At 41.3% G+C, this 17,418-nt stretch overlaps 3 protein-coding genes across 4 annotated transcripts in view; all 3 read left to right on the forward strand.

The window, feature by feature from the left end:
- LOC103120624 (keratin-associated protein 4-7) overlaps nt 1-17,418 on the forward strand; it is a 54,884-nt gene that overhangs the window by 31,593 nt on the left and 5,873 nt on the right. The gene's annotated exons all lie outside the window — the stretch shown is intronic.
- Nucleotides 1,473-2,458, forward strand: LOC132541928 (keratin-associated protein 4-3-like). The gene has a single exon (XM_060203519.1). The coding sequence runs from the start codon at nt 1,529-1,531 to the stop codon at nt 2,147-2,149; it is 621 nt and encodes a 206-aa protein (XP_060059502.1). The 5' UTR covers nt 1,473-1,528; the 3' UTR covers nt 2,150-2,458.
- LOC132541934 (keratin-associated protein 4-3-like) lies at nt 14,956-15,764 on the forward strand. Of its 2 annotated transcripts, XM_060203528.1 has the most exons (2): nt 14,956-15,555; nt 15,586-15,764. In XM_060203528.1, the coding sequence occupies exons 1-2, from the start codon at nt 15,021-15,023 to the stop codon at nt 15,609-15,611; spliced, it is 561 nt and encodes a 186-aa protein (XP_060059511.1). In that variant the 5' UTR covers nt 14,956-15,020; the 3' UTR covers nt 15,612-15,764. The 2 variants fall into 2 exon arrangements, with proteins under 2 accessions (XP_060059511.1, XP_060059510.1); XM_060203527.1 differs by having other exon boundaries at nt 14,957-15,764.

Here is a 17,418-nt window from a genome sequence, read left to right on the forward strand (position 1 = left end):
AACGAAGGGCTAGTCTTGCCTCACACACAGCCCTCATCCTCCTACCTATGCTGTAAAGTCATGATTTTGCTTCAGTTTCTCTTTTCATTCCTCTAAATTTCCAAGGTATTTCATCTGTTCTACAGTGGTTCTTATGTTATCATTATAAAATTCCACTATAAATTTCTTACATCTTTTTTATTTCCATCTGTACTCTGAGTGTACACAGAAGTCTAGAATGGCATTATTAAAACAGATAAAAAAGAAACTTTAAAAACAATAAAATATTATTATTGCTACTTGAAACAGTTATTTGTTTCAAAAATATAAAGTGTAGAAGTAGTGGCCAGTGAGACAAGTCACCTGTAGAACATAGGTTTGCCTACTGTGGGCCCCAGGTTGGGCATCTCAAATGCTGGAGAATAGCTATGCTCTAATCTTTCTCTCCTTTAATAAAAGAAAATCTTGACAAAATTTTAAAATGTAGGAAATATACTTAAATAGGAATACTAACTATCTAAAAAACAGAGACCCAACAACTCTTCATATGAACTATTCCAGCCTTTAGGTTGATGATTTATCAACCATTTGTTTGGCTCTCTATGCTAACTCTTTTTTCCGCCAGCAGGTTGCAGATGCTAACATGATGCCAACCGAATTTCCCTGGGCAGATGACCTCACCAATGTGGCCTGGAGCCCCACTTCCCCAGAACCCTGCCCAGAGACAGGCTGGGAGTATGGATCCACCTGTCAATACCCATGTTCAGCGGGGAAGTAGTTACTGAAGCCAGACAGACCTTCCACTTCTACACCCCATAATGACCCTGGGTCCATACTCCCAGAGGGATAAGGAACAGGAAATCTATCAGGGGAGAGGATGGGATGGGACATGGAATTCTGGTGGTGGGAATTGTGTGGGGTTGTTCCGCTCTTATCCCATGTTTTTTGTCAGTGTTTTCTTTTTATAAATAAAAAAATTTTAAAAGCTTAGGGAGTAGGTCATGAATAACAATGAGGAAGGGCTATCCCTAGAAGGGTTCATTTCCTCATGGCAGGGATCACCTGACTCACATGCAAACGTTTTTTGTTAGCCTGACCCACAGTGAATGCATCATCACTAAGATACAATCTTATCCTCAACAAAAGAATTGTTATCCACCAGGGGTAGATAAGACATCACATATGAAATGAGATAAATGCATATAACATCTATCCATAGGTAGAATATCATGTGACAGTTTTTCTTGAGGAAGCAAAGCAAGACTATCACAGAAGAGGTGATGATCTAGGAGGAACTGAGGGATGACTCCTAACTTTTCAGGAAATAAGATCATGATTTCCATCCATCTTGTAAAGTTTGACAAGGAAAACAAACTTGCCTAATTAGATAATTTCCTACTTAGCAGGAGAAACAAGGACAAGGAAAGAGAGCTACAATTAATGACAGCAGCCCCTCCACAGTGTATAAAAAGGGGCCTGGACCAAGGAGACTCCAAACCTTCCAGACCACCTTCTAGAAATCTCCCCAGAACCTCCATCAGCCTCCACCATGGTCAACTCCTGTTGTGGATCTGTGTGCTCTGAGCAGAGCTGTGGAGAGAGCTGCTGCTGCCGCCCCAGCTGCTGTGTGTCCAGCTGCTGCAGGCCCCAGTGCTGCCAGTCTGTGTGCTGCCAGCCCACCTGCTGTCGCCCCTCCTGCTGCATCTCCAGTTGCTGCAGGCCCAGCTGCTGTGTGTCCAGCTGCTGCCGCCCCACCTGCTGCCCCTCTAGCTGCTGCCGCCCCTCCTGCTGCCGCCCCTCCTGCTGCATCTCCAGTTGCTGCAGGCCCAGCTGCTGTGTGTCCAGCTGCTGCCGCCCCACCTGCTGCCCATCTAGCTGCTGCCGCCCCTCCAGCTGTGGCTCCAGCTGCTGCAGGCCCTCCTGCTGTAGCTCTAGCTGTTGCCACCCCACCTGCTGCCCCTCTAGCTGCTGCAGGCCCACTTGCTGCATCTCTAGCTGCTGCTGCCCCTCTTGCTGTGGCTCCAGCTGCTGCCGTCCTTCCTGCTGTGGCTCTAGTTGCTTCAGACCTACCTGCTGCATCTCTAGCTGCTGCCGCCCTGTCTGCTGCCAGACCACCTGCTGCAAGACCACCTGCTGCCGCCCAGCCTGCTCCAGTGCTTCTTGCTGCTGAATGACCACGTGTGCACCATCTGTTTTTCGTTAACCAGTGTTTTCTGATATAGTCCAGTGGTTATCTGGTAAATGCGCATTGTAAAACATCACTCCTTAATGGTCTTAAGCTGGTTTGTCTCTAAATATATTATACTATAGCCCTCTCCATATTACTGTATCTCTCCCTAATGATGCCAATGTTGAATTTTCACTGAAGTATTCAACCATGACATCATTCAATTTTATATATTTGTCCCCTCTAAATATTTCTCATATGAAATTGTTCTTAAACTTAAATAAATCTTAATTTTCAGGCAAAAAAATAAAAGAGCTTCTTGTCTCATTGCTTTCATGGTAAATGCCACCCTTTATTGTCAATTATCTGTTTTCCTTCTTTGCAGAAAATTGATTTGGCAAGTGATGTCTGGCTTCTGCCTACACTCCTCAACATTCTTCATTTCAATATTAGAAAATTGCGTCTTATAAAACACCAGTAATTTTCTTTGTGAGAGATTCTCCTAGTGAATTATTGAGCTCTTTTCCAGCCAGAAGTAAACTGTTGACTCCTCATAAATAAGTTAAAACAGTTTTATTTTATTGTTGTAGCTATTATTATTGTTGTTGTTGATGTCATTGTTATTGGATAGGACAGAGAAATGGAGAGAGGAGGGGAAGACAGAGAGGAGGAGAGAAAGATCGACACCTGCCATCCTGCTTCACCGCCTGTGAAGTGACTCCCCTGCAGGTAGAGAGCCAGGGGCTCGAACAAGGATCCTTATGCCAGTCCTTGAGCTTTGTACCACCTGCGCTTTACCTGCTGTGCTACTGACTGACTGCCAGTTTTATTATTTTTTTTAAGTGGCCTGGGGATGCAAAGTAACTGAAACATTGGATCCTAAACTCTGAGGGTTTAAATTCAGTCTCTGGCAGTGCATGTTCTGGTTCTCTCTCCATCTTTCTATCATTTTCTCCTCAATAAATACATAAATAACATTTAAAAATAAAAACCGTTGATACTTTGAAGAGCAGTACTGGAGCAGAGGATAGGATGTGGAAAATAAATGCTCCAGCTCTTTCCATTAGAGATGGGGGCATATTGTACCAGTCTCTAGAGAGTTCTTCATGGCATAGAAACCCAGCTGCCAACAGTGATCTCTTCATGAAATCAATCTATATTGACTGTCACCTTGCTCACCATTACTGCAACCTATCTTACTATCATCTCCTAGTTAGCTACCTCCTCTGAAACTCAGTTTTTAGGTCTACAACCAAAGGCATGCTATCAAAGACACTGGTGTTTCCAGTCACATCCTTAGTCTCAAGACATTTTTCATCCAGTGCGAATAGTTGTCATGTCTCTTGCTCAACACTTGAAGATATTACCAATGTAAGCGCTAAAGGTTTTTAACATTTTGCCTTTTCTTCTTCAAGTTTTTCACAAATAACTTTAGGTTAGTGGTAGTCAATGATTAATTTCTCCCTATCATTATATATGAAGGACAGAACAGTCTCCTAGTTAGATTTTCTCACCCTATGGGAGAATGACTAATGGGCTGCCCCCTCAATCTGTGTTCTTGCCACTGGATTCACCAAAAGCACAATCTGAACAGATCTTCGTGCATGTGCTTCTTTTAAGGACGTTTCCTTAGGAGATACCAGGAACAAAAAATAACTGGATGAAGCAAGATAAATTAGTGGAAACTAAGCCAAAATGTGATTTCAGATGGATTTTTATCTCACAGACCCCCCAAAAGGGGTGTGAATGCTAGCACACTGCATCTATTAGAGACAAGGAGGTTGAACTCATAACTCATGCTTAATTCACTGGCTCTGGACATCATGAGTGTGTGAGGAGACAGAGAGCGCAGGGAACTTCAGATGTGGTAGCTGTTTTAATTGGATTACAATTGTCTGGAGAACAATGTGAGAGAGTCCTGTGAATCTCTAGCCACCATTACTCACTCTGATTTGGGAATACAGCATTGGTGACCAAAGGGATTAAGATGAGATATCATATTTTCTCTCACTGGCACAATTTAGGTCCTCATGTTTATCTGATATTCACTCCAAATGCTTGTGCACAACTAGAGAGATTTATTGGAGTAGTGGTAGTGAATAGCATTTCTTGTCTATATGACTAATGAAATGACTATAAAGCCTTATCAGAGTTTTCAATCTTTGGTTACTGCTGTACTTGTGGCATTTGCAATTTAAATGAGAAATAGAAATACCAGGGTTCCAATGTGTAATATACATGCTAGATATATTTCTCCTAAAGCTCCTTAGTTTGCCTGCAACATTAGAATCTAAAATCATAAGGTGACAGGCAGTTTTCATCTAATTCTAATTAGACTTTACTACATTGTCTAGAGGTCACTTTTCTTTTTGTTTTAATTTTTATTTATAAAAAGGAAACACTGACAAAAACCATAGGATAGCTTTCCTATTCTTCAACCCTCTGGAAATATGGACCCAAAGTCATTGTGGGATGCAGAAGGTGGAAGGCTTGGTTTCTGTAATTGCTTCCCTGCTAAACATAGGCAATAGCACGTCAATCCATACTCCTAGCCTATCTCTTTCTCTAGTGGAGAAGGGTTCTGGGGAATCGGGGTTCCCTAGATACGTTGGTGGGGTCTTCTGTCCAGGGAAGCCCATTTGGCATCATGGTAGCATCTGGAACCTGTTGGCTGAAAAAAGGGTTAACATGTAGATCCAAACAAATTGTTGATTAATCATAAACCTAAAGGCTGGACTATTGCAGATGAAGATGGGGGGGGGTCTGTTTTGTAGATAGTAGGTCTATTTTAGTTATATTCCAAAGGGCCCATGACTATACTAGTTTTTTTTTCCCTGAGCCTGACAACTGATAAAAAGGTAAACTCAAGTTATTGTATGAGGAGATAATTTCATGGCTGGAAAAAGGGCTAGAAAGCTGAATTAGGGAAGAGAGTAGCTCCCAAATATGGAAAGGTGTATAAATATTGTTGACTGTAAACCCAGTTTGATCTGGGGCCTATATTCAGCATAGGTGCCTATGTAACCTCTGCATTCCTGTAGGTATGAGCTTGCATTCTGTAGTCATGAGTAGGAATGTTCCAAACTGCACCAGTTTCACGGCCCATCTTCCTCAGGTGATAGGTAGAGTATGTTATCCAATCTCCTTTCAGAGGATGGAATATTCTCTTCCATTGCTGATCCACATTGAGGGCAAGATCTTATGGGGGCTCCCAAAGGAGCCCATTATGCTGTTCATGATGGAGATGACCAGTGACAACAGAGAGAGGGATTTATTCGAGGTCTAGACATCATGTTTGTGTGGGAATCTTTGGACTGCCCAACTGATGATGGAGTGGCCTGATAGTGACTAAAGAGTCATCATTAAAGTAGGTCAGTCTCTTGCTTTTGTGGTCCTTACTTTGATAAGGTTAGCTTTGGAATGAATGAGGAAAGTGTAATAGGAAGTAGGTGAGGAGGTATCTAGATCTAAGTAGAAACTATTTCATTAGGTACTTTATGGTGTCTTTTAGGTCTTTCTACTTGCTTGCTTCATATATTGCCTCACTGAGTACTATTGTGCACTTTTGCTTTCAGTATATATTTTGCCCTAAATTACAGATACATGTGTACGTATGCCCTATCTCATGGGCCCTGGTCTATATCTAGGTCTTGGGACTTTGTTAGGAAGTGAACCAGCCAAAATGGAATTAAGGAATCCGATGAGAAAGGAAACGTCTCACCTGAGTGATGAGGCTGAAGGGTTGACATTCCACACCTGATGTCTCTAGACACAGTCTGAAGTGAAGCATGCTGAGGTTGTTTTGATTAGGTTGGGATCAGCAGATGCAGTATCAGTTAGCATGAATTGAGAAAGGCATGCAAGAAAGTGAGCCCCACCCTAGAGGTTCCAGGACTGGGGGAAATATAGGCTTTACAGAGAATGAGGAAGGTTCCTGCTCTCTTAATGTTTAAGAAGGCAGTAGATAGTTATTTCTAAAATCAAATTATTTGGCAAATGGTTTAACTTTGAAAATCCCATTGTTAGGATATGAGACATTCAATCATTTCCCCTCTTATATTAATTAAATAGTGATTTATGAGACTACAAGTTAATAGGAGTGTACATAAACACCATTTCCATCACCAAAAGACTGTGCCACCCCCCCCATCCCCAGAGAAGAAGAACATCTACTCTTACCCTCTACCCAGAGAATTTTTTACTTTGGTGCCCTACTCCAAACTCAGTCAGATCTTGCTTTGAGTTTCCCTTTCTCTCTCAACTTCTGTTTATGAGAGGTAACTTTTTTTAGTGTTACTCTAGATAAATATGTATACATACCTCTTCATAATTATGAAGGAGAGGACCTAATTGTATTAGATGGAGCACACAAACTGAGAACAAATCTATTGTCAGGTTCATTTCTGTAGGTTTTGATAGGATTCAGGTCCCTCTAGGCCATTGGAGTTAGAGTCTGATTTCTTCATGTTGTACCACAAAGAGATTATCCACATAACAGCTGGGTTTACCAAAGTCTATGATAAACAGTGTACTAGCCATTTAAAAGTCACAGTGTTTTGTAATGCTGTTAGTCATAAGAAATACATTACTCAAGGGAAGAGTAAGCACGGAGATGGGAAAATCAATCCTTAAGTCTACCAGAGTCTGCAACCCCAGGTGGAGGCTGGGAAACTTTAAAAAAGAGCAATATATGCTCTATAGGTGTGCCCAAAGGAGAAGAATGAGAAAATGGGAAGAACACACACCAAAATGAACAAAGTGGAAATACAAAAATTTAAAGAGTAGTCAAACATTATTGAAAAGAAGTAACAGCAGTAAAATCATAACCTTATTTAAAACACCAGTTTTACAAAACATTTTCTCAATAAAAATGAATTGAAAGAGGAAGCATAGCTGAACAGAGACTTCATCAAAGAGGACATGAAGATAACCAACAGGCACATTAAAAATGCTTACTGTTGCTTAAGATTAGAGAAGTGTAAATCCAAACCAAACCAATGTGAGTTACTGTGTATATGGAATATAATTCATATATATATATATATATTCCTTTTTTTATAAAGTAATTGGATATGGAGGAGGTCATGACAATTGAAATAAGCCAGGAGGACAAACACCATATGATACCACCGATATATGGAATATCAAGAAGCAAAGCAAAGAAGCAGTCAAATAAAAATTAATTCTTTTTTTATTGATTTAATAATGATTGACAAGATTGTAAGATAAGAGGTGTATAATTCCATACAATTCCCACCACTAGAGCTCCATATCATATCCCCTCCATGGTAAGCTTTCCTATTCTTTATTTCTCTGGGAATATGGACCCAGAATCACTATAGGATGCATGCAGTAGGTGTGAGGTCTGGATTATAACTGCCTCTCAGATCTTCACACAGAACTGAAGTGACCAATGTAAGTGGTCTGGGGAGGAAGGAGCTCAAATTGTCAGTGGAAAAAGGATATTGGTACCTTGGTGAACAGCATGTGATGAGGTGATAATCTCATAATAAATGAAATATAGGGAGTGAGGCAGTGGCTCACATAGTATGAAGTGCAAGGACCCACACAAGGATCACAATTTGATCCCCCAGCTCCTCACCTGCAGTGGGATTGCTTCACAAGCAGTGAAGTGTCTTTCTCTTTCAGGTGTCTTTCTCTCTCCCTATCTCCCCTTCCTCTCTCAATTCCTCTCTGTCATATCCAACAAAATGAAAATAATAGGAGAGAAAGCAGACACAGTGGATTCATAGTGCAGACCTCAATCCTCATAGGTAACCCTGGAGGCATAAAAAAAGTGAAATGTAGACTTAAAGCATTATATCTTCTTATAGACAAATATCAGTTTTTAAAAAGGAAGATTTTGCTCTCTAATTTCAATCCATACTACAAAGTGATGGTGAGCAAAATAGCATGGTATTGTTATACAGATATACAAGTCATGGAGCAAGACCTAAAGCCAGAAATAAAACACACACATACGGACAACTGATTTATTCCAAGGGAAGTAAAAGTATAGGATAGAGAAATTTAAGTTGCTCAATAAATGGTGTTGGGGAAGCTGGAAAGGCACATTTAATAGACAAGTATTCTCAATTAAAAAGAGATACAATTTGTTTGGCTTTATATGTTAACTCTTTTTTCAGCCACCAGGTTCCAGATGCTAACATGATGCCAACCGGACTTCCCTGGGCAGACGACCCCTGGAGCCCCACTTCCCCAGAGCCCTGCCTCACTAGGGAAAGAGAGAGAGGCAGACTTGGAGTATGGATCGACCTGCCAACGCCCATGTTCAGCGGGGAAGAAATTACAGAAGCCAGACCTTCCACCTTCTGCACCCCATAATGACCCTGGGTCCATACTCCCAGAGGAATAATGAATAATAAAGGGAAGCTATCAGGGGAGGGAATGGGATATTGAGTTCTGGTGGTGGGAACTGTGTGGAATTGTATCCCTCTTATCCTATGGTGTTATCAGTGTTTCCTTTTTATAAATAAAAATTTAAAAAAAGATAAAAGGATAAAAATGAGGCTATGTCTTATAGAACCTAGATTAGACAGATACAACACAAAAATGTAAGACAGCAAATGATTACTAGAGAACCACTGAACAATGGTAGTAAAAATAACCATTCAGATATATTTCCTGATATGTTTTAGGATATGTAATATGACACAAAGTCTGAAATAGCCAAGGGAGCCATTACCAGTGACTTAGTGGTTTTCAGGTTCATACATACAGGTTTCCCTTTCCTCATTGCTCATAAATAACTCACACTTCATCACTCGGGTGAGACCTTTCCTTTCATAGTGTTCTCTAATTCCATTCCAGGTGTTCCACTCCCCAATAACAATGGCTTTGTATGTTAACTCTCTTTTCAGCCACCAGGTTCCGGATGCCAGCAAGTTGCTGACCAGACTTCCCTGGACAGACGACCCCATCAATGTGTACTGGAGCTCCGCTTCCTCAGAGCCCCACCCTGTTAGGGAAAGAGAGAGGCAGACTAGGAGTATGGATCGACCAGCCAACGCCCATGTTCAGCGGGGAAGCAATTACAGAAGCCAGACCTTCCACCCTCTGCAAACCACAATGACCCTGGATCCATACTCCCAGAGAGATAGAGAATGGGAAGGCTATCAGGGGAGGGGATGGGATATGGAGATTGGGTTATGGGAATTGTGAAGAATTGTACCCCTCTTTTCTATGGTTTTGTTAATGTCTCCTTTCTTTAAAAAAAATGGAAAAAAAAGAATTATCACTGAATCCAGCAATTCCATTTCTGGGTATATATTCAAAGGAATTGAAACCAAGTTCTCAAGAAATACCTGTACACACACACACACACACACACACACACACACACACACACACACACACACACATATATATATATATATACACACATATGTATATGTATATATATATGTTGAACAAGTATCCACATTAAGCATTTTTACTGAAACAACTTACATGTCCATTGATAATAAATGGAAAAGAAAATGTAGTGTATATAAAGTGAAAGGCTTTAATCCTTAAAAGGGAGGAAGTCTGGTATTAAGGCAGTAGCGCAGTGGGTTAAGCGCACATGGCACAAAGCCATGACCAGCCTGAGGATCCCGGTTCAATCCCCTGGCTCCCCACCTTCAGGTGTCTATCTTTCTCTCTCCCTCTCTGACTTCCCCTCCTCTCTCCTTTTCTGTTTGTCCTATCCAACAATGATGATATCAATAGCAATAGTAACCACAACAACAATAAAAACAAGAGCAACAAAAAAGGAAATAAATAAATAAATATTTAAGAACAAAAGGAGGAAATCCTATCATTTGTAGCAATTCTGGGAGATATTTTTAAGTCAAATAAGCCAGATACAGAAACACAAGCACTACATTATCTTACTGTAGAGAATGATCAGAATCCTAAAAGCACTTACACAGATGCAGAGGTTACACAGGCTCCTGTGCTAAATATGGGCGAGAGATTTTACGGTTAATAATATTTATATACTTTCCCCATATTTTGGAGCTACTTTCTTCCCTAATCCAGCTTTCTAGCCCTTTTGCCAACTAACACCATCTCCCCAGACAATAACCCAGGTCCACCTGCATGTCAGCTTTCAGGCTCAGACAGAAACTAGTAAAGTCATGGCCCCCTGGAATATACCTAAAATAGATATACTAGTTTTTTCCAAAATGGAGACCCCAAATCACATCTGAAATATTCTTGCTTTTTGGTTTGTGATTAGTTAACAATTTGTTTTGCTTTTTATCTTAATTCTTTGTTAGCCACCAGGTTCCAGATGATACCATGATGCCAGCCTGACTTCCTTTGGGCAGATGACCCCACCATCATGTCCTGGAGCTCTGCTTTGACAGAGCCCTGCCCCACTAGGGTAAGAGAGATAAGCTGGGAGTATGGATCAACCTTTCAATGCCCATGTTCAGTGGGGAAACAATTACAGAAGCCATACCTTCCACCTTCTGCATCCCATAATGATCCTGGGTCCATAGTACCAAAGGGATAAATAATAGGAAAGCTTCAATGAAGGAAGTGGGATATGGAGTTCTGGTGGTGTGAACTGTGTGGAATTGTACCCCTTTTATCCTATGGTATGTTAATATTTTCATTTTGTAAATTAAAAAAAAAAGAATCCTAAAAGCAGATAGTATAGTGCTGATTGCTAGGGGCTCAGGGATGAAACAGGGAGATGTTGGTCAAATGGTCTGACGTTTCTCTTAAGTCTTTCCAAGGGCCTCTTCAGGACCTTGCCCTGTTGTTAAATAACTTTAAAAGATGTTCTGGTGGTTGGGGGTGCTGGTGGCTGCTGCTTGCAGCATGTAGAAAGATTCACAGTGGGAGCTGGAACTGGTTTAAACAATACAAGGTTTATTAGGGTGAAACAGGTAAAAGGCAAAATAAGCACTTATTATCAAGAGTTAAGCTTAAGCTAGGTCTGTAAGGTCTGAATATGGTTATCAAAGATTTATCCCATAAGATAAACAATTATAAGCTCTGGTAAAGGTTGCTTATGGCTGTAGAGGGGTCTAAAGTGTACTGGCTAGCAGGGTCACACATGTTCAGTTCCCAGGGGAAGTAGCCGAGGTGCTTCTGTGTTGGGTAGTATGCCACCTCCCCCTGGCTTCTGCTTAACCATATGCCTATATAGGGATTTACTGATCCAAAGCTTTGGTCTATTTACATAAATCACTTTTACATTTACATAAAGCACTCCCTCCAGGGCATTGGTGGTTCAGTGATAGGATTCTCGCATGTTCCGCCCCCTCCTTGTCACACTCTGATTTTCACCAGTCACTTTTCTCTCCACCCTCTCTATATCACATCCTGTTTCCACCCTACTTGGAGAGTATAAAAACAGCTGCTCTTCTGATTAAAGACACTTGTAAATTGCTTTCTGGCTCCGAGAGTTCCAGAGTGTATCTCCTGGAAGGTTGGTGCGGCGGGAGTTCCTGATCCCTCTCCCACGCAGCAGCCTAGATCGGCTCCGGTTGAGTTCTCTCCAACCCAGAGAGCACTAGCTCGGGAAGAAGTACCCTCAGGCTATCCCGGCACTTCTGAACAGGAGAAGCCACAGCCAGAGAGAGCTAGAGTTCTGGCTGGCTGTCCTTTTAAGTCTATTCAGCTTACCCATAATGCTATGCACACCAACACAGTCTGGATCCACCCACAGTCACCCATGCGCCTGTGCAGACCATTGCATACTGTTGCCAAGGCTGATGTCAGCATGTGTCGGGGCTTCTGTCCATGGTCACCGGCATAGTGCGTCAACACATTGCCCTACTATAAAAGTAGCAATGGTAGATATTGCCTCACTTTCCAAAGGAAGGCTGGGTCACCATACTCTGCCACTCAAAGCAGCAATGAGTACAGGCTAGAATGTTCCCAGCTGTGATTAGGGTATGGTAGCTCAGGATGACAGACTCAGAGGTTATACAGGTTCCTGTGCTAAATATGAATATATATGGACCCTGGATCAGATTGATGTAGTAAATAGTTAATTGTATTTATATATTTTCTTCAGGGTTGAGAGCTACTATTTAACCCTAATCCAGCTCTAATTCTATTCTCAACTCTGACTACATATCCCCAGCTTCATGTTGACTATCAAGTTCAAGCAAAAATTACTAAAATCATGGACCTCCTAGAAGTATGCCTAAAGTAGACTTCCCAGCTTCTTACTTCCCTAATCCTTATTCTCACCTGATCTGTTCTATCTCTCTGGTTCCTGTCTACTTAATATTTTGTCCTTCCTCATAACATACTGCCTTTCAGACACTGAGACTTCAGATGTTACTATGATTCCAACCTGAACTCCTTAAGTGGAAGACTTCAGCAATATGTCCTGGAACCTCACCTCTTCAAAGCCTCACTAGAGAAAGACAGAAATAGCCTGGGGTATGGATCAACCTGCCAATGCCCATGTCCAGCAGGGAAATAATTCCAGAATCTAGATCTACTACCTTCTGCGCACCCCAAAAAATTTTGGTCCATACTCCCAGAAGGGAGAAATGTTAGGTAAAGATGACTAGAGAGCTCTGAACCACAGTTCTATCATGATCCAGAGAGAGACAGAGAAGAGGAAAAAAGGAAAGACATTCATAATTAGTAATAGGTATAGCTGTGACCTAAAAAGAAAGAGAAGACAGAACCATAGAGCATAGAAAAATAGTCAAATGTATATAGGTATAATATTTATATTTATAGAAATAATAGTCAGCCTATATCTGTGACCTTGGGAGAACCAGTGAAGTTTCTAGTGGGGGAAATGGGAACACAGAACTCTGGTGATGGGAATGGTGTGGAATTGTACTCATTTTGTAATTTTTTAAATTACTAATATAATAAAAGGAAAAATAAAGATGTGACATTTCACTGAAGATGTATTTATTGTCTTATGGTTGTTGAAGTATAGAGCATCCAGGAGAGAATAGGCAATACACCATGAAGGCTATAGAAAGTTTACTGGAGGACTGTGTGGTGTTATACCTGGTTGAACACACACATCTTAGTGTTCAAGGACCCAGCTTCACATCCTTTGTCTTTACTTGCAGGGGAGAAGCTTCTCAAGCAGGGAAACAGTGCTGCAGGTGTCTTTCTCCTTCTCTATATTCCTCTTTCCTCTCAATTTCTCTCTGTCTCTACCTAAAATAAATAAATTTAAAAATAAAATAAATTTTATTGGAATAAACAAGTTAAGAAATAGCCAACATGAGAAGAGACAGTTAATAAAAATAAATTTAAAAAAGAGTAATCTGCCTCAGAGGTGAGACAGAAGGCAAGTCAGCAAAGAGACAGCCAATTGCTTGCTTCAAGTGAGGTTATGTATCTTTTGATTGAAATTGAGTTTTCTGGGAACACAGTGGGAAGGAATGTATTGCTAGCCACCTGGCATCAGAATGGAGCTTGCTTTCTTCTTCTGTTCAGTTGCCATATTTGGAGACTTATCTTTTGGTATTCTTTTATGATCAACATTATTTTATTTTATTTATTTCTTTTAGGATGAAGACAGAAAGTTAGAGGAAGTAGGGAGAGGGGAGAGAGAGACAGAGAGAGAGAGAGAGAGAGGGAGATTAGAGAGAAAGACTTGCAGCACTGTTTCACCATTTGTGAAACTTCCCACCCTGCAGGTGGGGATTGGGGCTTAAACTTACATTGTTGTGCACTATAACATGTGTATGCTATTCGGTGCACCACCATTCAGCCCCCATCTTTTGATGTTCTCATTCAGAATCATTAGGTTCTGACTTCTAGTTTTTGTACTTGCAAATGTCTTAAGCCTAGGAGGTTTTAACTGGCCACTAGAGGACATACTATTTGGTTCTATCTGTAAGGGACATCTAAAATAGTTGAAATCACCTAGACAGTGTCTACAATGGTGGTTTCTAAGGAGGAGGAGAAAATGGGTATTTGTTCACCTAAGTACAATATTACAAGTATAAAAGATAGATAAATCCTAAAGATCTTATACAATGTGGTATATTCAATTAATAGTACAGTATGGTGCACCAAAACCATTTTATGAGGGTATCTCTCATGCTTAGTGTTTTGGCCTCAAATTAATATAAAAGCAGAAAAGCAAAGTGACTCAAGAAAGCATTTGGATATGTTGGTCATGCTTAGTTCCTGATTCAAGATGGTGTCAAGGGTGTATACATGCCTAAACTCATCAAATGTATACATTTTAATATAGTTAAACGTTGATATTTTAGGTCTACCTCAAAAATTTTTTTTAAAAGTTAAAATTCTACAACTTAATATTCCTGTTTCAAACAGTTGTTTTTTATTAGAATGCATAGGGGAAAAACTGATAGCAGGGAGGGAAACATCCTTAAGGGTGTTCTTTTCCTCATGCCAGTGATCCTTGTTCACATCCAAGCCTTCTTTGCCCAGTGACCAAGCATGAATGAGGCATCACAAAGATGTAGTCAAGCCCTGCCAGGTCATTAAATTATGTTGACCTAAATTCAGCCCTCAAGGGTATAAAATATGTTTTACACAAAATGAGGATAATGCATACAGCATCTACATGCAAAACATCATGTGACAGCTTTTCTTGAGGAAGCAAAAGCAGGACTATCACAGAAGAGGTGATGATCTAGGAGGAACTGAGGGATGACTCCTAACTTTTCAGGGAAAAAGATCGTGATTTCCATCCATCTTGAAAAATTTAAACAGGAAAACAAACTTGTCTAATTTGATAATCTCCTACTTAGCAGGAGAAACAAGGACAAGGAAAGAGAGCTGCATCTGATGACAGCAGCCCCTCCACAGTGTATAAAAAGGGGCCTGGACCAAGGAGACTCCAAACCTTCCAGACCACCTTCTAGAAATCTCCCCAGAACCTCCATCAACCTCCACCATGGTCAACTCCTGTTGTGGATCTGTGTGCTCTGAGCAGAGCTGTGGAGAGAGCTGCTGCTGCCGCCCCAGCTGCTGTGTGTCCAGCTGCTGCAGGCCCCAGTGCTGCCAGTCTGTGTGCTGCCAGCCCACCTGCTGTCGCCCCTCCTGCTGCATCTCCAGTTGCTGCAGGCCCAGCTGCTCTGTGTCCAGCTGCTGCCGCCCCACCTGCTGCCCCTCTAGTTGCTGCCGCCCCTCCTGCTGCCGCCCCTCCTGCTGCATCTCCAGTTGCTGCAGGCCCAGCTGCTGTGTGTCCAGCTGCTGCCGCCCCACCTGCTGCCCATCTAGCTGCTGCCGCCCCTCCAGCTGTGGCTCCAGCTGCTGCAGGCCCACCTGCTGCCCCTCTAGCTGCTGCAGGCCCACTTGCTGCATCTCTAGCTGCTGTCGTCCTTCCTGCTGTGGCTCTAGTTGCTGCAGACCTACCTGCTGCATCTCTAGCTGCTGCCGCCCTGTCTGCTGCCAGACCACCTGCTGCAGGACCACCTGCTGCCGCCCCAGTTGCTGTGTGTCCAGCTGCTGCCGCCCAGCCTACTCCAGTGCTTCTTGCTGCTGAGCGCATTCATCTGTTTTTTTTTTTTTTTTTGTAAGTCAACCGACTTTCCTGATACAGTTCAACCGTGAGAATGTAAATGGGACTGCAATTGTAAAACCTCAGTTCCTTATGATATTAACCTGGATTTGGCCTCTTAAGTATATTATTCTTCCCTCCCCCATATTACTATATCCTTCTCAAATTAACTCAACATTTGGTTTTTAAAATTTGTATCAACAAATACCACTCCAGCTGATAAGTGTTCATTGCTAAATTTTCTCTCAAGATGATATTACTACAAATAAATAAATATTAATTTCCAAGTATACAATATATAGGTATTTTGTCTCATTATTTTCTCCTTGAATTGCTATCTTAGCTGTCAGTTTTCTGTTGTTTTTATTTACAGACAGAATATATGCAACCAATGTTTTCACAGTTACACTTCAATTTCTCAGCATTCCTCATTCTACTATAGAAAAATGGTTTCTTTTAGCACTGGTGACTCTCTCTTCAAGGAAAATTTGATAAAATTAAAAAAAAAAAAACTCTGGATGGGCTAGAAGTGAGGCAGAGAAGCCTCCAGGAGAAGAGGATTGGAAGTGGGGTTCCAGGACATAATAGTGAGGTTGTCTGCCCAGGACAGTCAAGTTGGTGTCATGGTAGCATTTGCAACTTGATGGCTGAAAAGCACTAAGGTATAAAGCCAAACAAATCAGGAATTGATATATAAAATTATTGGGTGATTATATGTTCTTCTGAAGGACACCATGCTCTATTTCTTGTCAATGCCCATGTTCAGCGGAGAAGCAATTATAGAATCCAGACCTCCCACCTTCTGCACCTCATAAAGATCTTTGGTCCATTCTCCCAAACGGATAAAGAATAGGGAAACTTCCAATGGAAGGAATTGAATACGGAACCCTGGTGGTGGGAAATATATGGAATTGTACTCCTCTTATCCCACAATCTTGTTGATCATTAATAATAAATATTTTTTTAAAAAAATTCCACTGGAAAGGAGAGAGAAAATATAGAAAAAAATAAAATGTCCTGAAAGATGTGCTTATCTGGAGCAAAGCCAGATTATTTCACTGGATTTTATCAGTTGTTCTTAGCCATTATGCTTGAAATCTGTGGCCTTCATGGGGTTGTCATCAGCTTAGAGGACACCTTCAATTCCCATGCACTGGCATGCATGTTAAAGATCCCCAAGAAGGACACATAGTCACCTTCGTCTCCACTTCCAGGAATCAGCTGTCAAATTTCTTCTCCTGCCATCAGCAGAGAACTCAGAACCCCAGTCCCTCCAATTTGGGCTTATCCTCTCCATGTGCCTGGTTGCTGTGGAAAGAGACCTGCTCATGATCCTGGCAGATGTCTCAGACTCTTACTTCCATGCATCCATGTCCTTTTTCCTTTCTCTCTATCCTTTAGGATTATGTTTCACTACTAGCACCATCCCAAAGATGCTGGTGAACATCAAGACACAACAGAATTGTCACCTATAGAGGGTACATCACTCAGATTTAGTTCCCTCATTGAAGGACTGGATGGCTTCCTTCTAACTATGATCATCTGTGATTGTGATGATCTGTGGCCCCTGTGGCCACCAGTCACCTCTTGAACCACATGGTAATCAACCCCCACTCTGTGGGTGCTGGTTTTGGACCTTTCTGTCACTAGTGCCTTACTTTGCTTCTTAGTAAATAGAATGATCTTTAGATGAATCTTAGAAATTTTATGCTTATTTTAAAGGTCTTTTATACAGAATTTATGTGAAGTTCTAGAATAGGCAAAAAAAAACCCCTACAGTTGAAAAGTAATT

The sequence above is a fragment of the Erinaceus europaeus genome, chromosome 12 (genome assembly GCF_950295315.1).
Source record: "Erinaceus europaeus chromosome 12, mEriEur2.1, whole genome shotgun sequence".
Taxonomy (NCBI): domain Eukaryota; kingdom Metazoa; phylum Chordata; class Mammalia; order Eulipotyphla; family Erinaceidae; genus Erinaceus; species Erinaceus europaeus.